The 24998-nt window shown below is 41.3% G+C and overlaps 1 protein-coding gene across 16 annotated transcripts in view; it reads left to right on the forward strand.

The window, feature by feature from the left end:
• The window catches only part of LOC125462689 (sickle tail protein-like), a 614365-nt gene that overhangs the window by 506144 nt on the left and 83223 nt on the right, over nucleotides 1–24998 (forward strand). For all 16 annotated transcript variants that reach the window (XM_048552953.2, XM_048553021.2, XM_048552929.2 and 13 more), the window contains one exon: nucleotides 15764–16581. In XM_048552953.2, coding sequence (XP_048408910.1) covers nucleotides 15764–16581 — 818 coding nt within the window. The remainder of the gene's footprint in view (nucleotides 1–15763; nucleotides 16582–24998) is intronic.

A 24998-nucleotide genomic window follows, 5' to 3' on the forward strand; every position in this document is an offset into this window, starting at 1 on the left:
CCAAGTCCCAATGTGCTTCAGAGTTATGAAGCCTTTCCCATTTTAGAAAATAGTCTATACCTGTATTCCTCCCACCAAAGTGAGTAACCTCTCATTTCCTTCACATACAACCTAACAATATAACAGAAAACCTCAGTTTATGGAGATCTGAAACAATTAAAAATTGATATTTTTATTTCAGATCTCCAGCATTTGTGGTATTTTGCTTTCACACCACATATACGTGAGCCTATTCTCTGCAAAGAAAATGAATATCTTCAAGTCTTGCACTTGTTTTGAAATTCTTTGGCCCTTGGGAGGCCTATGGTTCTCCCATTTGCTTTCACTAAGGCAGTGTCATGGAGGCACAGTTGACTTGCCAACCAAGCAGCAACCTTTTTTCTCCTATTTTAATTATGTGAAATTTGATTTGTTCTTTCCTTTTGTCCTGATAAATCTAACATCCACATCTTCAACGTGTACCTGTTATCAGCAATATTAATTTTGTGCTCCAAAATAAAGGCTGTACATTAAAATTAATTGGTGCAAACTTATGAAAGTTTCTTTAAAAATTTTTGTATGTTTTTAAATGCATCAAACAGGTGTTTTCACAGAGGATTGGAACTCTAATATTGATCAACATAGGTTTGGATTTTAGCATTTGATTTGCATCCTTTGCAACCATCTCATCTGGCAGCGGAGTTGAATTGTGATGTGCTTTTATTTAAAAACAAATTGAAGACTTTGAAATAAAGCTAGCCTAACATTCAACCAATTGAATAGATTTGCCAAAATGTTTCACAGACATATTACTTTAATTTCATGATACTTGGGGGGAAGAAATTGAGATAAGACTGTTGAGCTGGAGGAACAGAGAGGGCCAGGCAGCATTAGAGGAGCAGGAAAGTTGGCATTTCAGAGCGGGGCAATTCTTCAGAATTTTCTGAAGGATCCCAACCTGAAACGTCAACTTTCCTGCTCTGATACTACCTGGCCTGCTGTGCCCCTTCAGCTCCACAGTGTTATCTCTGACTCCAACGTCTGCAGTTCTTACGGTCTCTGGAAAAAAATTGTTGCTTTTCTCAAATAAAGGCATGCTTGCTAAGAATCCCAGACAATTTTAATTAGTGTTTTCCCAAAATGGTTTGAATTTCTGTCTGCATCTAAATTGTGACAAAATAAGGCTTCCAACCTTGGTAATGAAAGAATTCTTGTGGAAAAAGCCAGTTCTTTATGATCAACATAATCATGTCCCTCTATCAATGTTACTTTTCTACACAAATACACAACTTATTTATAGTGTACTCTGAGTTCGCCAGTGAATTTTGTTTTGTTATGATGGGAAAAGCTCTGCCTGACCCCTCTTCCTGGATAATGAGTGGTCCGGAAGTGCTTTCAGAATTTGGGGTATGAAAGGTATTATGTAAATTCAATTTTCTTTTGCTCACTGCTATCATGTAGGTGCTCAAAATGATACATGTGGCCAACAGAAGATCTTGTAATTCTTTTTACTTTGGAATCATAATCAGGGATGCACAAAATCTTAGGTGCTAATGCCAGTGTCTCTCGTGTAGTTTAGAGAAACCACCAACCAGAAACAGTGAATGTCTGCCTCCTCCCATGATAATACCCTGTCCAAACCTGTCTGGCCTGAGAGTTGAATTAACTTTTAACTGTTCCTGTTGAATCTTTATTCAATGATTGCCCAACTAATCAACTTGGATTTCTCATGTTATATATTGGGGCGGCATGGTGGCTCACTGGTTAGCAATGGTGTCATTGTGCCAAGGACCTGTGTTTAATTCCAGCTTTGGGCGACAATGCCTGTGTGGTATTTATGCATCCTCTCTGTCAGTGTGTGTTCCCTCTGGGTGTAACATTCTTCTCCCACAGTCCAAAGTTGTACAGGTTAGGTAGATTGGCCATGCTAAATTTCCCGATAGTACGTAGGGATGTATGGGTTAGCCATGGGAAATGTAGGGCTACAGGAATACAGTAGAGGGAGGTGGGTCTGGATGGGATGCTCTTCAGAGGTTGTGTGGACTCAATGGGCTGAATGGCCTGCTTCCACATTGTAGGGATTCTATGGATAAAATGCTGCCCCCTTCGTTCCCAAGTTTGTTTCTTGCATCCTATTTGAATGCAGGTCAAAAAGCCTCAACATATTATCTCATTGACTTCAAATTTAGGGAGGCGGAAACAGGAGTTTGACTAGGCGTCCATTGGTATAGTCAAAGTGCTGAAACATGGCAGAGGTATGCTCAGGGTGAGGCTACACAACCTCATGCTCCTCATCTGGGGAAAGGAGCTTATGCCAGGGGATGTTGGGGTGCTGTGATTGTGATTATCTTCAAGAAGAGAGATAATTCTGATTGTGGTAACAACAAAGGGATCACCCTGCTGTCTGTTGAGGGAAGATCGTTGGAAAGACTCCTCTCCACTGCCTTCTCAAATTGGCTGAAGAGGTCTTTCCAGAGTTGCAGTGCAGATTTTGCCATTCAAGAGATGACAGTGATGTGATTGCACTGTAAATTCAAATACAATGTAAGGAATTGTATGAACTACTGTATTTGCTTATCAACCTTAAGAAAGCCTTTTACCCTGTCAATCATGAGAACTTTTGGATTTTCCTCCCTATATTTAGCTAACTTCCACTTGACATACAAGCCACAATGCTTTCCTTTTGCAAAAGGCCCTTTACAAACCAGTTCCTACAGCTCAATATGTCTTCCATCGATTTTTAAGAACTAAAATGAGATTCTAGAAAGTGTGAACCAATTTCCATACTTTAGGAGTTTTCCCCTTGAAAGCAGATAAATTGATAATGCATTATCATCTCCAAAGGGCCAGTTCAGCCTTTGACCAACTGCAGAAGAATGTATTTAAAACCCAAGACTAGGGTCATGGTTACCAGGTAGTAGCAATTCCCATACTAGTACATGCTGTGGAGAATTGGAAAACCTACATCAGGCACCTCAGCTCTGGGGAACTATCATCAACAGTAGCATCTTCTAAAACAACAATTCTTCTGAAATATGTATTAACATATATGTTATTGTATGAATTACCAGGCATAAAGACCAATACTGCTGTTGTAATATTTCACCAAATGTCTGTTATTTTAAGTGACAGCTTTATGCTAACAAAGTGGATCTTCTGTAATGTGTTAAGTAACTGGTTCACTCTACCTGTAGGCATGAGTATCTTAAGTGTTCAGATTTAAGCTAGATGAAAAACTTGGAATGATGTCCAGAAAATCTCAACTTCTTTTTCATTTCTATAACAATTATGCACGGTCACCTCATTATGAAAGTGAAATAACTCCACAGAGGCCGGTATCCCATCTCTGTCACCATTTATTTATGTGTGAGTAGCACATGACACTGATGCGGCTAGCTCAGAGCTGTCTCCTACAATGAACAGGGGTGTGTGTGTGGTGGGGGAGGGCAGCAGGGAGACAGCATGGAGGTAGGAAGTTGTTGGCATGGAATAGGAAAACTATTAGGCTTTCAATATTAGCTTTTAGTGGTGTTATCAAGTCTTGAAAGAGAATGTGGTGTGTCGCTCAGCAGGTTAAGTTTTCCTGTTCCTCGTGCTTTGGGAATTCATGTTGCCCAGTTACAAGACATAGGAAAAAGAATCAAACATGTGACGCGTAACTCTTTATTGTCCTCTCTAGGATTTATAATCGGGCTTGGTTTTTTTTTTCCCTTTTTTGATGGGCCCAATTCCTCCTCTTGAGGCAAGAGTGGGTGTCTCCTTAATTTCCTCTAACTTTTCTGATCAATGCCCCCATAAGACCATAAGACGTAGGAGTGGAAGTGAGGCCATTCGGCCCATGAAGTCCACTCCACCATTTAAATCATGGCTGATGGGCATTTCAACTCCACTTCCCTGCACTCTCTCCGTAGCCCTTGATTCCTTGAGATCAAGAATTTGTCAATGTCTGCCTTGAAGCCATGTTGTCTTCTTGCCCTTCACTGACCAGTGCTCCAGACTCATGGACTAAAGAGTTAAAAGTGAAGAAAGAGAAATGTGCAGATCTGTGCCTCTCAGCCACAATCCCCTTGTTATCTCTCAGGGCTGACAACTTTAAATCATTCAAGGGAATAAAAGAAGATTTAGCAAAGGATAAATTCAAAAGCAGCAAAGTAAAAGTGCAACAAAAGTGGTGGGGCATTGATAGCTAAGATCATGTCAGGAAAAATTGGAAAAGAATGTCCAGTCTTAAGGTATTGTATCTGTGTAGATAAATTGGTAGAATAGATAGAAATGAATCAATTTGGTCTAATAGTCTCTTGTGTGAACTGAGAGCAAAGTGACCAAGTTTGGGAATTACATATTCTAGAATGTCTAACTTTTAGAAGAGATGGGCATAATGGAAAAGGAGGATGGGTGGATTTAATGATTAAGAATGGGATAATGACAGCAGAGAGGATCACAGATCAGTAAATTATGTAGTAGAATCATTTTGATTGCTGACCAAAATGGGGCAGAAAACCTGATTTGTATTGTTTAACCATCCCTGACTGATACTGTTCTACGCCACAGTTACTATCGGAAAATTAGGGGCATGTATAATGAGGATAATACAGCAATCAAGGAGTGACCTAAATTCTCAAACTAAGCAAACCAAATTTGCAGAAATAGAAATGAGTTTTCTTGGCCTGTGTGTATAGGATCTAAATAAGAACCAAAAGAACTACGGATGCTGTAAATCAGGAATTATAAACAGAAGTTGCTGGAAAAGCCCAGCAGGTCAGGCAGCATCTGTGAAGAGAAAATCAGTTAACGTTTCGGGTCCAGTGACCCACCCTCACCCGAAACATTAACTCCGATTTTTTTTTGTTCTCCAAAGATGCTGCCAGGCTCGCTGAGCTTTTCTAGCAACTTCTGTTTTAGAGTTTAGGATCTAACTCTAGAACAGGCACTTTGTGCTCTTGGATTGCACAAAGGAGGACATTTGTTTAATTTCCTTGAGGCTCCTTTACAAAAAGATGAAGTGAATAATGTCAGAAGTTTGCTTTGAGTGTGGATACTGTAGAGGCTTTATCCATAATCTTTCAGTCTTCCCTAGTCTTGAGGGAGGTGCCAGAAGACAGTTCAGGTGGGGACCATCCCAGTGGTACAGATCCTTCCAGTTCCAAAACTGATGCCAATGCCCCATGAAATGGAATCCCTCTCTTTTTTTTGCCACGCCATTCCTTTAGCCACATGTTTATTTCCCTAATTTTCTTATCTCTGAGCTAACTTGCACATGGCTGTAGTAATAATCTGGAGTTTAAAAGCTTTGAGGCCCAGTTCCTTAATTTTGTTTCTAGTGCTTGATAACCCCGAACAGGTCCTCCTTTGTAGTCTTGCCTATGTTGTTTATCTCTACGTGGACCACAACAACTGGATCCTCACCCTCCTGCTCCAGTATCCTTTCAAGCCGGTCAGATGTCCCTTGCCCTGAAAAACAGACAGGCAACAGACCATGTGGGGCACTCGATCCTGCTTACAAAGGATGCTATCAATGCTTGTAATTATAGTCCTCTACAACTACCATTTCACTTGACTTTTTTCTACCCCTTCTTGAATGGCCTGCTGTACCATGGTGCAGTGGTTAGCTGTCTCATCCTCCCTAGTGCCCTTTTCCTCATCTTCACAGGGAGCAAGTACCTTCTACCTGTTGGATAAGGTCAAAAGCTGAGGCCCCTCAGTTCCTGAATTCAGGATTTACACCCTCCCCCACCCCCCCCCCCCCCCCCGCCCTCTATCTGCCTCACTTGCAATCATACTCCGCTGTCCCTGATCACTGAATTTGAAGTACTCAATCTACCAGGTGTGACCACCTCCTGAAACGAAGCGTCCAGGTACTTCTCCCCCTCCTGGATGCGTTGCAGCATTTGAAGATCAGATTCCAGCTTAACAACTCTGAGCTGAAGTTACTCGAGCAACCAACATTTGCTTCAAATGTGGTCACTGCTGTTCGCAATGGGATCAGCCAGCTTCCACATCATACAGCTAAAACACATCACCTGCCCAGCCATTTCTACTTGGTTAATTACTTTTTAATTTATATAACTTTAATAATGAATTAATTAATTCATTAATGCTACTTCGTTCATTTTTAAATTTAGTGGAGATTTCTTATCAGGCAATCTGGTTACAGTTTCTGTGTGATGTCCTTCCAGATTTTTCTCAGTTACAATGTGGCCCAAGCTCCGTTAGTTTTAGACTTGCTCTGTATAGCTGCTCCACCCTCCAACCACTTCCTGCAGACTAATCTGCGAGCTCAGTTAGTTTTATACTCTGTTGCTCTGCCCTGCAACCACTCTCTGCAGACTGTCCTTTTTGAGTGTTGGTATTTTATATTATATAATGTGAAATTTACATCTTTATTTTAGGGGTACTGAATGAACATTGTATTGTTGTACTGTGAGCAATAGGCCCAATATTAAGAAAGCTTTGTGTTTATTTTATACCTTTTTATGAACTCTGTCTACAACCACTCTACGGCTGATGGCTACACTTTAAAAAGTATTCCAACTATTATGCAGGCAGTGGGCAACCAGTTTTTATAGACTTTTTAAAAAAAACTCATTCTTGAGATTTAATGGGATGTGGGCATACCTGGTTATCCTAGCATTCATTACTCATCCCCAGTTGGCCTGAACAAGGTGGTGAACAGCTGTCTTGAATTGCCATAGTCCTAGGGATGTCTTCAGTCAAGTTATGAAGGAAGTTTCAGAATTTTTGCCTGGTGATGGTGAAAGAATAGGTGATAAAATTCCAGGTAAACATGATGTGTGAATTGGAGGAGAACATGCTGATAGAATAGAATTGAATTGAAATTTTTTTTGTCACGTGTACTTTCACATCTAAAACCTTTCACTGTATTTATCAAGTCTCTGCTCCAGGGTATTGTATTAATGACAGAATTCATACATAATAAAAAACAAGTAAAATTAAAACAGCTTATCACAGTTCAGTTAACATCTCCTGGGCTTCGGGAAAGCCAGATAAGGAATGGTGGGATACCCTGAAGACGCAGCAGGATGAGACTGCCATGCTGTGCTGATGGAAGTCATTTTTTGTTGGAGTGGGAGAAGCTTCCTGTTCCCCATCTGATGCTCCTCCTACCTTTTTACCGATGCCTCTGCTCTTTCGGATGCCCAAGCTCAACTATGGACCTGGAACTTTGGCTCAGACTAGGGCAGTCAGTCAAGGATCTGCCCCTCGCTCAAGGGGAGATCCTGGGCTGGCACGAAGTAGCATCCGGCACATCATTGCTGCCACTGGTGGCCCCCCCCCCCCCTTTCACAGGTGGTGATAACCTCATACGGTCAGAAGTAGGGATGTTTGCTGATGATCGCATAATTTCTGCACTATTCACTACTTCTCATGCTGAAATTGCCCACGTCCACATGCAGCAATATCCAGAATTGGACGGCCAATAGCAAATAATATTCACATTGTGCAGGTGTCAGATAATGACCATCTCCATCAAGAGAAAATCTTATCATTGGCCTTAGCAGCACTGCAACTCCCGTTATCAGTATCTTGGGAGTTACCATTTGAACAGAAGCTGAACTGGATCAGTCATATAAATACACTGGTTACAAGAAGGAACAGGTCAGAGACAAGGATTTCTGCAACCAGATACACTCAATCTGCCTCCCTAATTCCTGTCTGCCAACTACAAGGCACAAGTGAGCAGAGTCAAAGAATACTCTGTTTGTCCACATGAGTGCAGCTGCAACAATAATCGAGGAGCTTGAAAGCATCCAGGAGACAGCAAACTGTTTCTTCCACAAAGTCCTAAAGCTCTTGAGTTTTAATTGTATCATGTAATAATGTTTTCCTCTATTCGTTTGAAGATTTTGGGGTGTGATTCAGTGCAATAGTACACTTGTTTAATTAAAACTGTATGTAAATCATTATTTTGGAACTGTGCATATCAACAGGAAGCATTGATACCTCAATCCACCACCACCACCTTCTACCTCTTTGAGGTACAGTAGCAGCAGTGTGTGCTAGTTAGAAAATGCACTGCAGAAATCACCTTCAACACAACTTTCCACCGCTCCTTCCAAACTTTGACCTCCCACCACCTAGTAGAACAAGGGGAGCAGATTCATGGGAACATCATCACCTTCAAGTTCACCTTGAAACTATACGCTGTCCTGACTTGGACTTACAATGGACACTGGCCTTGCTAGTATTCTCTACTCCCTATGAACAAGTTTTAAAATAAATGGACAACATAGAACAATTCTTTTAAACTTAACACTAGTTAAGATGGAAGCCTTAGATCATGTCTTCCAGAAGCCTGAACAATCAAGTCTCATTCCAAAGAATTAAGCACAGAAGTCTATACTGACACGCACTAGGTGTGTCACTGTTAGAGGAGCTGTCTTTCAGATGAAATTTTAACTCTAAGTCCTAAGTTGTCCACTTTGTGCTGACATGAACATCGTGTCAATTTCTCAAAGAAGAGCGAGGGGAATTTTCCCAGTGTCTTAGTCTGTGATCACCTTCGATCAGCATTATTATTGCTTTTCTTTCTTTAAAAAAAAGTCTGATCACTGGTGCAATTTAGCTTATTCATGCTTACTGACGTCTCTTTGCACATTTATAACATTGGTTCTAAAGGACTGTGGAACATCTGAGCTCCTAAAATTAGGAGACATAACTGTGGCAGGTGTTTTGCTCTTCCACTGAGGAACAGATACTGGACACCAACTTGAATCAACTGCTGATTTAAAGTAATCTGGTTAGCTCACCTGGGTGTAAAATGGATTTCAAATCTTGGTTTGAGCAAGTATTTATTCCTCAGGAGGTTAGTGTACTGCAGAAAAAAACAATTTACTTCTGCATTCCAGGGCACAGCAATGTGTATGATCACAAGATGAGGCTTACTATAATCGCCAACTGTTTGCTGGAATAGTCTATAAATGCATGTGGTGACACACACTACCTTTGACTTCACACATTATTTCATGTGACTTGAGCTTAACACTGCAAAATGGTCTGTATCTGTTCTAATACATGTACATATTTCTCACCCGACAAAGTTGTGCATACAACTGTATTTTTGTCTAGCTTTACAGAAAGTGGGGTTGGACACGAGCTCCTACCAATGTGCTTAACTAATAACGCACTTTACCATCCATTTACTAAAGAGCAGTTTTGACAGATGTATTTTGAGGGTGGTGCTTTAAATGATGTTGGACCTTCTCACTGAATCATGAGCAGGCATTAGGAGCTTTCTGTAAAGGCAAGTGTTAACATAGTGACAGGTGTTGGTGCATCATACTTCCGATGTCTTTGCGTTGCCTCTCCTTGCAAATGCATCTTGACATTTATACAGAAAGATTAGTGGACCAGTTGAAGTAGTTCCCTAGACTGTCAATACCAATTGAAATAGTTAGAACCATGGGAAGAGTGAGTTTCATTAAGTTTATCTGTTATTTAACATGATTGAGTTTTTCTTTATAAAGAAATTATTCAGCATAACTAAACTAGCTTCCAATTTAATTTCCGCCAGCTATTCTATTTCACATAATTAAAAAGTTTAAAATATCACTAAATAATCCAGTGTGGTTTACATTTTCTGTCTATCATTATATTTGACAAGAGAATTTATTTGCTAATGAGCTTAAAACAACAACATTTTTCAAATGTTTAGTTCATTTTACATTTGAGCATATCCTGTTGAGTTTGAGGATTGGGATTAAAACTCCACAAAGCCCTGAAAATTTCTTAAATTTTAATTGTGTAATGTAATATGTTTTTTTTCTGTTCTTTGAAGATTTGATGCCATGGAATAGTACAGCCGCATAATTAAAACTGTATGTAAATCACTGTTTTGCAATTCTACATAAAAACACCTCTGCTTTTGCACAGTCAGTTGCTTTTGTGGTTCTGAGGCGAAAATGGTTCGGAGGTGGCTTTCAAATTAAACCACCAAAATGAAAGTGCTGTTCTGGCTTGTTATGAAAACATTTGTTAAAACAGATGCAGATACTGCGAAAACTTGAGGATAAATACAATTCAACATCTAAGCTTGGAGTAGAATACACTTTCTGTAGGTTGTAACTTATTTATAATTTGAATGCCTAAACTTAAATACTTCCTGTTTGGCATAACTCCTCCTCTGAATGTAATGGTGGGAATGATCGTTCTTACAGAAGGTCATGCCAGATTTGCCAAAAGGGAACGAGAGCTTGGCATTAAGCATTTCTATTTAGACACGTCCATCCTATGAATTACTTGTTTCAAATTTGATTGTTTGCAATTAATGTTCTTAAGAATAATGGTGTTGAAATGCTGAGCCATTGCACCTCCATGGGCAAACCCAATCAAAGGCATGCAAATTTTGTAATGAGTTAATTGTGTTACTTTGGAATGTGTATTTTTACTGTTCTTTTGTTGAAAATGTCATTTGAGTTTGTAGTTAACAAAATGATGTGGGACAAAGGTGTGTGGAAAAACCTTTTTTAAAATCCTTAATCCGTAGATTTTGATGGTTCACCTTCCTTTTGCTAAGATATTTTTGCCTAAATTGCCATTAATTTTCCTGTCTCCTAGTCGTGGAAGAAATTTGAATTGAAGTATGTGTTAATGAGCCAGTAGCTTTTTGGTGTTACATACAAATGTGTGTTAGAGTTGTGATACAAGAACTTTGCTTAATTTGGAATGTGGATTAAACATTTAATATTATTCCTGAACTTCCTATGATGTGTCTTCAGTGTATCAAATGCTAGTTTATGCCAAGAAGCTTTTAAAGTCACAATGTCACTGTTTTACCACCCTGGATTATTAAACAGGTGAATTCACTGCTTAAAAAGCAGGTTTTTGGAGCCATTTTCTGTGTGTTTGGAAATCTCATAATTTTGGTTTTATTTTTGAGTAACGTGTAAGTGTGCCCTTGATTTGCTGTTGGTGAAGCTTTTGTGCCTCCTCCCCCAGTGACATAGAGCCATAGAGTAATAAAGCACAGAAACAGGTCCTTCAGCCTAAACTGGTCCATGCTGATTTGCCTGCATTTGGCCTATATCCCCTCAACCCTTCCCATCCATGCACCTATCCAAATGTTGCTATTGTACCTGCCTCAGCCACTTTCTCTGGCAGCTCATTCTGTTCAGACACCACTCTCTCTGCGTGAGGAAGTTGCCCCTCAGGCCATTAAATCTTTGCCATCTCACCTTAAACCTATGCCTTCTAGTTTTCAATTCCCCGTCACTGGGAGAGAAAAGACTATTTGTCCTATCTATGCCCCTCATGACCTTAATACCTCAATAAGGTCAGTCTTCTGTGGAGTGTGGGAGAATGAAAGAAGCCCTATCATGGCTAACCTCTCCCTATAACTCAGGCCTACTAGTCCTAGGAACATCCTCATAAATACTCTGCACACTTTCCAGTTTAACTGTCTGACTTTCCTATAACAGGGTGACCTAAACTGTACACAATACTGAAGCTGTTGACTTGCTTCCTGAGCTGGCTTGTTTTTGTCAGACCTTTTGTAACCATGCTAGGTAACATCAGTGAGGCCTCCAATGAAGTGATGTTGTTCTACTCCGCTTGGAATTTATACTGGCTGGTCTGTTGTGCTGATGAAACTTCTGAATGAGAACAGGACAGTTCAGCGAGCAAGTCAACAGCCTCGCCTTTAACTCGAAATAAAAATCTTTGCTAAAACCTTGCACACGATACTTCAAGTGCGGCCTTACCAATGACTTATACAACTGTAACGTAACATCCAAGCTCCTATACTCAATGCCTTGACCAACAAAGGCTAAAAGCCATCCTCACCACCCTATCTCCCTGCACTGTTGCTTTCAATGAACTATGTACTTGTGCTCCTATGTTTGATAACACTCCTCATGGCCTTAGCATTGGCTGTATAAGTCCTACCTTGGTTTGACTTTCCAAAGTGCAACACCTCACACTTATCTGTATTGAGTTACAGTTGCCAATCCTCCACCCACTTCCCCATCCTAATTTTTGATAACCTTCCTTGCTATCAATGATACTTCCTAATTTTGTATCATCCACAGACTTAGTAATCATACCTTGTGTATTCTCATCCAGATCATTTATGTAAATAACAAACAGCAAGGTTCCCATGACACACCAATGATCATGGGCCTTTAGTCCGAGTGACAACCTTCAATCATAACCCTCTGCTCCCTGCCATCGAGCCAATTGTGAATCCAATTAGCTAGCTCTCCCTTGATCCCATGTGATCTAGCCTTCATGGACAGCCTGCCATGCGGGACTTTGTCAAAAGCCTCACTAAAGTCCATATAGTCAACATCCACTGCCCTACTCCCCGCCCCCCCAATCCTCTTGGTTACCTCTTCGAAAAACACTGATTTGTCTGACATGATTTCCCTCCCACAAATCCATGCTGACTCTCCCTAATCAGACCTTGACAATCCAGATGTTGGTTGATCCTGTCCCTTAGTATCCTCTCCAATAACTTCCCTCCAGTGGCTGTCAGGCTCCCTGCCCTGTAGTTTCCTGGCTTGTGACCCTCCAGTTTTGTGGAACTTCACCAGTGGCTAAAAATGAAGCAAAAATCTCTGCAAGGGCCTCTGCAATTTCTTCCCTAGCCTCCCACAATGTCTGAAGATGGACTCAATCAGGCCCAGGGGATTTATCCACCTTAATGCAGTTTAAGGCTGCAAACACTACCTCTCTGGAAATAGTATGCAGTCCAAAACATCCCTGCTTGTCTCCCTTATTTTCCAAGCATCTGTAATTCTGTCCTCCAGCAAATATAGAGGAGAAATATTCACTAAAAATCTCCCCCATCTACTGCATCTTCACAAATAGCCGCGCTGATGTTTAAGGGGACCAATTCTCTCCCTAGCCATCCTTTTACTCCTAATATAAGCTGTAGGACTTCTTGGGATTATCTTTAACCTTATCTGTGTCAGATCCATCTCATACCCTCTTTCTGCTCTTCTAATTTCCCTCTTGAAGTCTGCTCCTACACATTTTATAGTCATATAGGGATTCACTTAAGCCCGATGGCTTAAACCCAATGTTTGCTGCCTTTTGCCTGCCCTGACCCTCAATATCCCTCATCAGCTAAGGATTCCTAAACCTGCCAGTTTTTCCCTTCACCCTAGTAGGGGCGTACTGACTCCAGACTCTTGAAATCCCACTATTAAAAGCCTACTGTTTGAACTAAAAATGAGCAAAAATGGAGCCCATGTTTGCCTCAGTGCGGAAAGTATTTAATTCCAGTGTATTTAATTCCAGTGTATGGTTTTTCACGAGTCATAATACAAAAGTGAATTGGAGGAATTTATAATATGATCACTGATAATATGCCTGGGCTCCTGAAGCTGTTGTTTAACGTGCTGGCTATGGTAGACTTTGGGGGTGTATCTGGGTGTAATTTTCAAGGAGACCTTAGAGTTTAGTAGCACTAGGTCAGGTTCTGATGTGTTTCTGGAGGATTTTTACAATGTGGCTGTTTTTCTTTTATGGGAGGTGAAATCCTATTGTTTGGTAGCAGTAGGTAAGGTGGTGATGTTGAGAACATGTCTCAGGAAATTGGAGTCATGGGAGGTTAGATGGTCATAGTTTCATCAGCATTGGAGGAAAATGTTTGTATCCAACCATGCTGGAGGGAACCTAATGTCAGCTATATTGTTGTGAATCCTAAGTGCCCAAATGTCTTTATGTTGCCATTCACTGGGGAGGAGGAGAACATTGTGGGTAGAGACCAGAGTTGAGCCATACTGGGAGTATAAGATCATAGAACCATTGAAGTCTACAGCATGGGAAACAGGCCCATCAGCCCAAACTGCCCAGGTTTTCACGGTTCATACCAGTCCCATTTACCTATGTTTGGTCCCTATCCCTCCGTACGTATCCCATCTATGTACCTACCTAAAGGTTTCTTAAATGACAAAATTGTACTTTCTTCCATCACTTTCTCTGACAGTCCATTCCAGATACTTGCCTCCCTCTGTGGAGGGGCAAGAAAAATTGCCACGCTGGACCCTTTTGTGTATCTCCCCTCTTATTTATGCTGTCTAGTTTTAGACTCATTTACCATGGGGGGGGAAAAACTGTTAGCTAGCTACCTTTATAAAAACCAAAAGGACTGTGGATGCTGTAAATCAGGAACAAAAACAAAGTTGCTGGAAAAGCTCGGCAGGTCTGCCAGCATCTGTGGATGAGAAAACAGTTAACGTTTCGGGTCCAGTGACTTCCGTTCTGAGGAAAGGTCACCTGGCCCAAAACGTTAACTCTGATTTCTCCTCCACAAATGCTGCCAAACCTGCTGAGCTTTTCTAGCAACTTTGTTTTTGTAGCTAGCTATCTTATCTGCCTCATGATTTTATAGACCACTACAAGGTAACCCTTCAGTTTCCTATGATTCAAGGAGAAAAGTCCCAGCCTATCCAACTTTTCCCTTTTTATAACCAAACTTTCCAGCTCCGGTAGCATCCAAGAAAGTTTCTTCCACACTCTATCCAGTTTAATAATATCCTGTGTATAGACGTGATCATTGGTCCCTTGGAGACAAGGATCTGGCCTTGCTGCTCCTGTACTGCTTGGCCTGCTGTGTTCATTCAGCTCTACATCCTGTTATCTCTAACTCTCTCCCTCTGTCAGGGCGAGTCTGTAGGTGATTAAACAGACTGTGTGGCTACAGCAGGCTCTGTTACACATGGTCATGGGAAGTGGTGGGTGGGGGATTGTTGTGGCAGCACGCTTCTCTCGCCGTTTTTGCCTGGCTTTTGCTTTCTCCCTCCAACACCAGGTCTAAAGGTGCTCGATACCTCCCTAGATGTTCCTCCTCATCAGTGGGAATGGTCCACTTTGCCAGTGAGGCCTTGAGGGTATCACTGTAGCACTTCCTCTAACCACTTGGGACTCACCTGCAGTTTTGAAGCTGGGAGTAAAGCATCTGCTTGGGGAGACTTGTGTCAGTCATGCAGACAACAGGTCCAGCCCATCGTAGCCAAGCAAAGATGGCTAGTGCCTGAATGCTGGCCTGGTCAAGGAAGGTGGTGTTGGTGCGTTTTTCTTCCCTGCAGATTCACAGGGAAGCATTGGTACTATAGTAAGCTGACCAGAACTGCATGTAGCACTCCAAATGTGGCCTCAGCAGCATTCTGTACACCTGCAACAAGATATCCCAACTCCTGTACTCAGAGCTCTGACTGTTGAATGCCAGCAGGCTGAAAGCTGTCTTCACCACCCTGTCTACTTGTGACTCCACTTTCAAGGGACTATGAACCTGTACTCCTAGATCTTTGTTCAGTAACATCCCCAATCTCATCGTAACATCTCATTGAATAGAATTTGATGAAAAAGAATCAGAACAAAAAGACTTGAGGCTGGGAAGATTTGGCACTGGGTGGCTGCGAATACAAGGAAGATGGATTTTGTTTTTAATGGCCTTTTATGTTCCACCATGCGCAACGTCTTCTCCAATGGTTGAGGCACACAGCCTGTTCGTAAATGATTACTTGTGTTTCTGATACTTTTTGTAACTTCAAAGATTTCATGATATCGTGTTTTACTAATTTTCTCACATTGTTTTGAGTGGCTATTGGTAAATGTTGCATCTGCTTGTTGCAGCTCAAGCTGAAATATGAGCAGGCTTAGAATCTGCATCTATTCTTACTGCATAATACAAGAATAGATGTCAGACAATGCTTCAACACCTATCTCTCTTCTTTTCAATGAAATCTCTCAGCCGTAGAATGGGGGGGGGGGGGAGAAAAAACTTACTTCAAGCTCAATTATGTGTATTGTTTTATTTCAGATGCAGAGGGAGATGGTCCACACAAAAGATGCCCCTCCATCCTTTCGACACCATGGATCCCTTACCCATGGACCACCGAGTTCACCACCAATAACTCAATCAATGCCACCATCTCCATCTCGGATTCCATATAATGGAGGGAGAACTATACCTATGCCAGGCAGTGCCACTGTCCCCAGGGACAGGCTGTCCAATATGCCACCATCAAGGTCCATATCCCCCAGCCCAAGTGCCATCTTGGAAAGAAGAGATGTAAAACCGGATGAAGATTTAAGTGGTAAAAATGTTGCCCTTTTCCGAAATGAAGGTCTGTATGCTGATCCTTATATGTATCTTGATGGGCGAATGAGCATTGCTTCATCCAGCACCGGAATTCCTGGGGATGTGCCAGACCATATCCTATATCATCGCCCTTCATTGAGATCTAGCAATGCATTCCCAGGCACCAGTGTGCAGGCTGACATGACAGAGCAGTCGCTATACAGAATAAAGCCAAGAAAATATTCTGACAGCTATATTCCATCAGTTGTCTCCAAAACACCACCACCTTCTCCACAGAAGATCAGTGAAATGCGAATCATGGATATTCATGGGCAGAGTTCCCACATGAGCCATCCTGTTCACCTTGATAGGTCCTCTTCTGTACGGACCTCCATTAGGAAGGATTCTGGGACATCTATAGCAATGGAAACCGCAGCCATCAAGGCACGCAGTGCTACTTCCTCGCCCTCCGTTTCGGATGTAGTCCCATTTTCAGCTGACAATCAAATGCCTGGGTATGGCAGCACTTCTGCAACACCAAATGACCCAGAAACCAGGTAAGGGGGACAGAAGTGATTGGACATAAACAGCTCAAGCTGATGCATGCTGTGATTAAGCAAACTTAATGTTTTCAGCTATATAGTGAAATAATAAATGAACAAAACCAATTAAGTTAGTTTCCCTTTACTACTGCAATCTAAGTCCAAGTAAATCTGTTAGTATTGTGCATGTTTTGCCAACCTTATTGAATTCAGAAGTCACTGCCATCACTAGTCTGTGCAATGTTCGGCATTGAGTTGACCTTAATATAACTGAGGTGAAAAACTTGGGTGTCAGAATAGTTGGCAAACTGGTTACAAAAAAATTGGTTTAGGTTAGTTCCTCAAACCAGCAAGTAGTAGTAGCACTGAGGGTGATTTGTATTTGGGCTTCAGAAATATAATTTTAAAATTTGTGAATGACACCAAATTAGAGGGACATATTGAGGAAAACTGAAACAAAAAGCAATATATTTGTGTTCAGAATGGGCAAATGAATTTCAATGTTGACAAGTGTGAGATAATACATTTCAGTGGCAAGAAAAGAAGGCTGTCTCGCTGTTTAAGTTTCTAATTAGGATGGAAGGCAAATGGATCTAGGAATACAGATTCACAAATACTTTTTTTAATTGCTTGTTGAGTGTAAAATGCAAATGAAACTCCATGGTTGTTTATTGTTTTCCGTCTGAGGGAGAACAATATGTACATACACCAAGATACAGCTCTATAAAACACAATTTATTTAAACAAATTTTACCTAAACAGATAACACAATTTTTTAACTATTAGAGATAGCTCAACCACCATCTTTCACCATCCTGATTTCTATAACTAACCCCGGATGTTGTTACTCGGGAGAGTAGGCAGCTGGCCAGGCTGAAACTCTGCTTGACGTCTTTACTGTGCATCCTGACATAGGATGGTATTTGCCGTGTTAGTCTTCGAAGTTCTGCTGAACAGTCGGTTTTTTTTTGGGCTGCTTGATACCCCAGTGTCTCTGCCAAATGTATGCCTTACTCTGAATAATCCGGGCATGTGAACAATCCTGAATGTTTTGTCCAAATGTATGCCTAATTTGGTAGAAATAGTAGTTTCTGATTTCCTGCAGTTTTAGCGCCTAGCAGACCCAAATGACAGTGTAATTCCACTCACCTAAAAGTCCATTATAGTTCCTGTCATCTTCAGCCTTATCCAACGTGTGAGATAACAAAGTGTGGAGCTGGATGAACACAGCAGGCCAAGCAGCATCTCAAGCTTTTCTGCTCGTGAGATGCTGCTTGGCCTGCTGTGTTCGTCCAGCTCCACACTTTTTTGTTATCTCCGGACTCTCCAGCATCTGCAGTTCACATTATCTCTTATCCAACATGTGTTTTTTTTTGTATCAAACCTTGATTAAGCCAAGATTGGAACTTTTTATTGTAGATTGTGTGGCTGGTTATGTGTACCACATCTGATCACCACCAGATTGTTAGGCAATAGCATTCCACCTTCATCTTCCAGATCAGAAGGAATGAATAAGTACGAAGAATCTTTATCCGAATCAATGTGCAGTGAAGCTTTGTGATGTGTAATTACTTTGAAAGCCAGAAGACTAGATCACATTGTGTAGAGCTTGGGTGGTTTGAAATCAACCACTTTTAATGGACAAAAGTGCTGATCAAAACAATTTTTATTTAATTTATTTCTTTCATGAAGTGATTGTTACTTGTTTGCCAGTCTCATGGTGCCATGGTTTGGAATGGGGTAACAATTTGCCCACTGTTCTGGTGATCCCATAAGCCACTGAGTCAGGAGAGAAAAAACCTTCAGTGAATCTTCAATAATTTTTTCTTCCTGTCCCCTATTTAATCTACATCTGGCTATCCTCTTGAGGGTTGGGGGGGCAGCACAGCGCAGACTGGGGGCAGTGCGACTGCATCATGAGATTTCTCTTGACCACTGACATACTCTCTCTAATCACAATCTCCATCACATGCCATTTATTCACATTGATGTGACTTAATCTTGAGAATCAGTGAAATTGGCAATATCCTTATGGATGTTGTTACCAAGCCAAAATTTCTTGACTGCATTCTCACTGTTCATGAGATGGGAGATGGTACAGCGAAGATATTAGACTTTGCTTGTTGCTATTGTTCCCTGTGAACTGTGTCAATTAGGACTTAAGTCAACATCCATCTCCTGGCTTGCTACAATGTTCCAGTGAAGCTCAGCACAAGCTGGAAGAACACCACCTCAATTTCCGCTTGGGGACCCTGCAGCCCTCTGGACTCCATGTTGAGTTCAATAAATTTATGGCCTAAACACCCCATGTCCACCACCTCGCCCCCCGCCCCCTGACCCCAAACACCAGGCCTTGTTATCATGTAGCATACCCATTACACACCACCTATTGTTAGTCACTAATGGTCACCATTAATAATACTTACCCTCCCAGCCACATTGTTATCAATTCCTTTGTCTATCCAACTGTTCTTCTCTGTCCAGGCCCTGTCTTATTTTTTTCACTCCCTACTCCATCCCCCTGTCTAATTTCTGCATTTAAGCCAATGTTTTCACAGCTTCCATCAGTTTTGAAGAAGGGTGACCAGATCCAAAACATTAATTCTGGTACTTTTCTTCTCAGATGCTGCCAGATCTCCTGAGCTTTCCCAGCAAGTTCTGTTTTTGTTCCTGATTTACAGCATCTGCAGTTCTTTGGGTGTTTTTTTTTTTGAGAGTTAAGCCATGTTGGATGGAAGGAAATTTAGATTTTAATGTTTTCAAGACTGTTGGGATGACTTGTGCAATTGTCCAACAGAAGCAATATATTAAAGACAAAGTTTTCTTCAGCACAATGTTCCCTCCAGAAAGAGAGCCATTCCTGAGAGTGTGTTCTTACTGAAGTGCCAGATGATTGCACAAATGCTCCTTGCAGTAACCTCTCAATGCCTGTGGTGCCTTGGACTTGTGCAGCACAAAAGATTAAATTTCAAATCTCCAGCACACCCCCACCATTTGGAACAGTCAGGCATTATTTGGAAGCTTTAAATCCTGGTGCTTTGCACAAGAGGAAGTCCAGAGAAACATCACTGGGTTGTTGCAAGGTATGGGCAGACTCTCACGTGAAGGGAATCATAGAATCCCTGCAGTGTGGAAACAGGCCGTTCGGCCCAACAAGTCCACACTGCCCCTCCAAAGACCATCCAGCCCAGACCCGTTCCCCTAATTTCCCATGTCTAACCCACCTAACCTAAATATCCCTGGACACTACAGGCAATTTAGCATGGCCAATCCACCTAGCCTGCACATCTTTGGACGGTTGGAGGAAACCCACACAGACATGGGGAGAATGTACAAACTCCACACAGGCAGTCGCCTGAGGCTGGAAGTGAACCTGGGTCCTTGGTGCTGTGAGGCCAATGTGACAACCACTGTGCCACTCCAAAGAAGTTTAGTAGTTTGGGCGTGTACTCATTAGAGTTTATAAGAATGAGAGGTGACCCTGTTAAGTCTCTTAAGAATCATGTAAGTTGCAAAACAGTTATTTCCCTTTGTGGGAGAATGTAGATTCAGCGAGCATAATCTCAGTAAGAGATCGAACGTTTATGACCAAATTAGAGACTTTTGTTCTCAAACGATGGTGGATTGGTGGAATTCTCTACTACAGAGGGCTGATGCGCTATGCCCCTAAAATAATTTGTATTTTCAGGCTTAAATATATTTAATCAGCCAAGGAATCGAGGGTAATGGGCGGTGGGGGTGGGGGGTGTGTGGTGTGAAAGCAGGAAAGTAGAGGTGAGGATAATCAGATCAGGCATGATTTCATTGAATGGTAGATCAGACCTGATGGGCTGAATGGCCTTTAGTGCTTCTCTGTCTTATGATCTAATCCTTCTCTTGTCAAATGTACATTCTCTCTGCAAAATGCCTTTCCCAAGACCAGCTGTGTCATTAACATTGGAAAAATTATTTATTGTGTAACCACCACCTTCAATGGGCTCTCTTCAAATGAACTTTCTCTCGGATAACCAACAAACTGAAAAGAATTGCCACTCATTTTGATCTTTTGATGCAGAAATCCAAGAATCTTGACATGGTATTGTTCTTGCATCTCAGCAATTCACCCTGCCAGCATTTAAAAGGTGTAACGGTTTGCACAATTCTTGATTTTTGTCAACATTACCAGGGATTGTTTTTACTTTCATGGGGTGTGTTGGTGTTAGTGGTGGTGCTGCTGTATTGACTCTTCATTTTTCTCCTTCAAGATATTTTAAAACTGAGAGGATAATGGTTTTCCTAGCTATCTGTGAAGCAGCTGGTTCACTGGGCATTTCTGGCTTCTGTTCAAAAGGAATTGCAACACTAAATCAATTGTGGATTTAGGGCTTTGAAATAGCTCCTCTGTCTTTCATGCTGTCTCACTTACTTTTAAATGATTCCTGTGGTTCACCTGCTGCAAACAAGTACTGTTATTTATCACTCAAGCAAGCACTGAGACAAGGAAAGCAAATTTGTTTCATCTGTGTGCAACCTAAAGCCAAATCCGCTTCAGTGAAGAAGGGCGAATCAAAGAGGTAGGCTTCTTCCCTGCAGAAAATACTTATTCGAGAACAAAGTTCCTTGAATACATAATTGAATCACATGGCCTTCTAATCATGGGGCCTGACCTTGCTATCATTCCTGATGCGCACACAGCCTGGAAGGGACACATGTTACGAGAGGGAATGCGATCTGGATCAGGGATGTGGGACCTGGGGGGAAAAAAAAACTGTTAAATCAAAACTGCATGCAGCAGTGGAACTTTAAATCAGATTACTGTAGTTGAGACAGTGGCTGTGAGGATCAGTGCACTAGAGTTGTAACTATTTGCCAGAGTTTAGCATCTTTATTTAACTTTAGCAGAAAAGTTCACACTTATCCTCATGGAATGCGGCAAATAAAGCAGTAACGTCTCCAAATGCAACCATGCACTTAGTGGATGGAGTGCAATGTACCAAACTAATAAATTACTTTTTCATTTTTTTTTCCGTATCTTGGTATCATACCAGGAAGAAGATACTCAGGCCTAGTGGAAGTCTCTGTTGACTGAGATTTAAGTGCTGGTACTGCAAAAGTGCAGGTTCATAAAAACTTGTACTTCTCTGAAGTCTGAAAGAAATAATAGTGATGGCAAATTTTTAAGTATGCACAAAAATAGCTCAAGAGATTAATAACCACTAAAAGAGAGCCATTTAACAACCCATTAACCATAAGTGACAATCCAGCCAGTATTAATGTCCTATGAACGTTGCTTCAACTACCTAATGGATTTGTGTGCTATAAACTTTTCCATATGAAAATCCATAACTGCATCTTCAAAACTAAAATAAATTGAGATATCTATTACGTACTCAGAAGAGAATGAAGTATAAAATATGCATCAACATAAATGATGAGCTTGTGGCTTGATAAGACTTTATTTTAGTAATGTTTCAGATTCTTGGTTAAGGATGCTTGAATTCATCTTCAATAATCATGTGGAGATTTGCATGCAAGTGCTCAACTGATAAATTGTTTAAATTATATAGTCACTGGATTTGATAGGCTGTAAGCTTCATTGAACCTGATCTTCAAGTTTTCCCAGTAGTTGGATCAGTGAACTAATCCCGTACGTAGATGGGTAACAGACCAATGCATTCCAGCAAGAGTCATTAGATATCAAGCAAGCAGAAACACAATTTGATTCCTCCTCGAACCTACCTACCTACCTTTTGTTTATTCAACAGTTCAGGGATACCAAGTCCATTGCTCGTGTGCTCACCGTTGCTGTAGAATAAATGAAATAACTTGCTAAAGACCAGGGCACAAACATGCAACTTCCTTTGCACACCACGCAGTTGGCGTTCAATAGAACAGAACCTCTACAGTGTGGAATGTTTCGTGACCTTTTACATTTTCTAATGGTTGGGATCAATGGTGCCAAAAGATTGCCGCCTTTTACCAGCAATCTCACTGTGGTCCCAATTCAGATGTTCTGGTTAAAGAATGTGGAAATATTTTTAGTATTGTAAAGGTGAATAACGCAAGCCCTTAGTGAGATCAGCAGGCTGGGTTGCATCAGGTTTTCATTTCTTTCTTCTGTTTTTGCATGGAATGTGGATGTTGATGGTAAGGCCAGTGTTTGTTGTCAATTCCTAATTGCTGTTGAATTAAGTGACTCGCTAGGCCATTGCAGAAGACCGCTAAACGTAAAATAGTCAACCACATTGCAATTCCATTTTGAGTATATTGAGCAGTTTTTTCTTCCTTCTTATGGATGTTAAGTTGTTGGGTTTTCACAAAAGCCAATTTTGGTTCGATTTTGTTTTAATCACCCTAATCGGAGATGTTGTAATATACTACTTATTGGGTGAGACTTTAACCTAGGACTCCAGACTCAGAGGGTCAGTACCGCAACACCACAGGCAGGTTCTTTACAGTAATTTCACGGTCGTTGACATTAGGACTATATTTTCAACTCCAGATTGTCATAATTTGAATTTTAAATCCAACAACTGCTGTGGGATTTGAACACATGTTTCCAGAGCAATTCCCATGGTCCTTAAATTAGTAGCCTAGTGCCATATATCATTCCACTGCCATCTCCCCTTTTGCTGCATCGGTGTAGTCCAATGGTGGGATCTAGTTAACTGCTCCTCCACCAAACTTGGAAAAAATGCAGAGAATCACTGAACAGGCGTACTGTGCATTCTAGACTGTACCGCCTGGCATTTGTGGAATAGAACTGTTGATATTTGTAGTGTAGCCCAAACCTCCCAACTACCCACCAGCATTTTCAAAAAGAATGTACTGGATGTATGACTACTCTTCATTCCCATTTGAAGACCAAATTTCCTTTCTTTGATAAATTTGACACACTCTACTTCCAGTTGTAAAAGGCTTGAGCTTCTCCCTTTTTGCATTAACAGTTTGATTCTCTCTCAGCTTTTATCTTGTTTGATGAAAGTGATTTGAGAAATTGAGCTTTGCTAACAGAATGCATATATTAGTACAGTGAATCATGGAAGAGAGTCCATATTCTGTACAATTACTCGTTGTGCATTTACCTTTGGTATTCTGGGTTGTCAGAATACCAGTGATACCGAAAGGATTATGACCGAATGCTGGAGATCACAACAGGTCAGGTGGCACCCATGGAGAGACAGCACGCTAACGTTTCAGGGGGCTCTCGCTCGATGCTGCTGCACCTGCTGTGATCTCCTGCATTTGTTGTTTTCAGTTCACATTCCAGCCTCTGCAGTAACTTGCTCATACCCAGAGAATTGTTTAGTTGATAACTTTTCCTTCATCTTGAAGCCAGCACAATAGTGAGTCAAAACACACGAGGAGCTAGGCAGGTTTTACTTTTTCTGCAGTGCAATCATAGATGCATTAAAACAATTGGTGTGCCTTGGTTCTCATATTGCATTTTGTTTAGTACTTTACTTTTGTCTTGATCTTTTGCTTTTGGGAGCAACTTTACTTCCTTGAGCTAAATGTTCCTGATAATCCATGATATACTTGGACAACCTGAGAACGCGGTAATGATCAGTTAGGGTGTTACTCTGCATAGATCACAGTCTGGTGAGCAATAAAGGATCTTAATTAGTAATTGCGTGACCATTGTATGTGATGTACATTGTAATTCAGACACAAAGTCCTTGAGTTTAACCCACCCATAAAAAACAGGAGAGAGTTAGGTTAAAGTGTTTAGTATGCAAAAAAAATTGAGACCTGCTACCTGGATGTTGTTTTTATGGATTCAATGAGGGACATTAAAATATTTAGATCAGGCCCCCACAATGTAGTTAGCAGTCAGTTATAGAAAATGAGTTATAATGAAAAAGGCACATTTTTGCCAAAACATTTCGTCTCGCACTCCAGATGATGTGGAAAGGGTTTTCTTCTGAAGAAGCATCACTTGACTCAAAGTCCACTTTGTTTCCTGCCCACAGACCTTAGTTTCTCCAGCAATTTGTTTTTTGTAATGTTCAAGGGACCTGGGTTTGAATCCCACCATGGTGGATGGTGAAATTGTGTTCAACAAAGAAGTGAAGGAATTAAGAGTCGAATGATGACTTTGGCACCATTGTTGGTCACCAGCAAAACCCATCTGTTTCACGCATGATGTTAAGGAAGGAAACTACCTTCTTTACCAGAGATAATGGGAACTGCAGATGCTGGAGAATCCAAGAATACAAAGTGTGAAGCTGGATGAACACAGCAGGCCAAGCAGCATCTCAGGAGCACAAAAGCTGACGTTTCGGGCCTAGACCCTTCATCAGAGAGAGGGATGGGGAGAGGGTTCTGAAATAAATAGGGAGAGAGGGGGAGGCGGACCAAAGACGGATTGGGGAGGGGATAGGTCAGTCCGGGGAGGACGGACAGTTCAAGGAGGCGGGATGAGGTTGGTAGATGGGAAGTGGAGGTGCGGC

This window comes from Stegostoma tigrinum, chromosome 2 (genome assembly GCF_030684315.1).
Source record: "Stegostoma tigrinum isolate sSteTig4 chromosome 2, sSteTig4.hap1, whole genome shotgun sequence".
Taxonomy (NCBI): domain Eukaryota; kingdom Metazoa; phylum Chordata; class Chondrichthyes; order Orectolobiformes; family Stegostomatidae; genus Stegostoma; species Stegostoma tigrinum.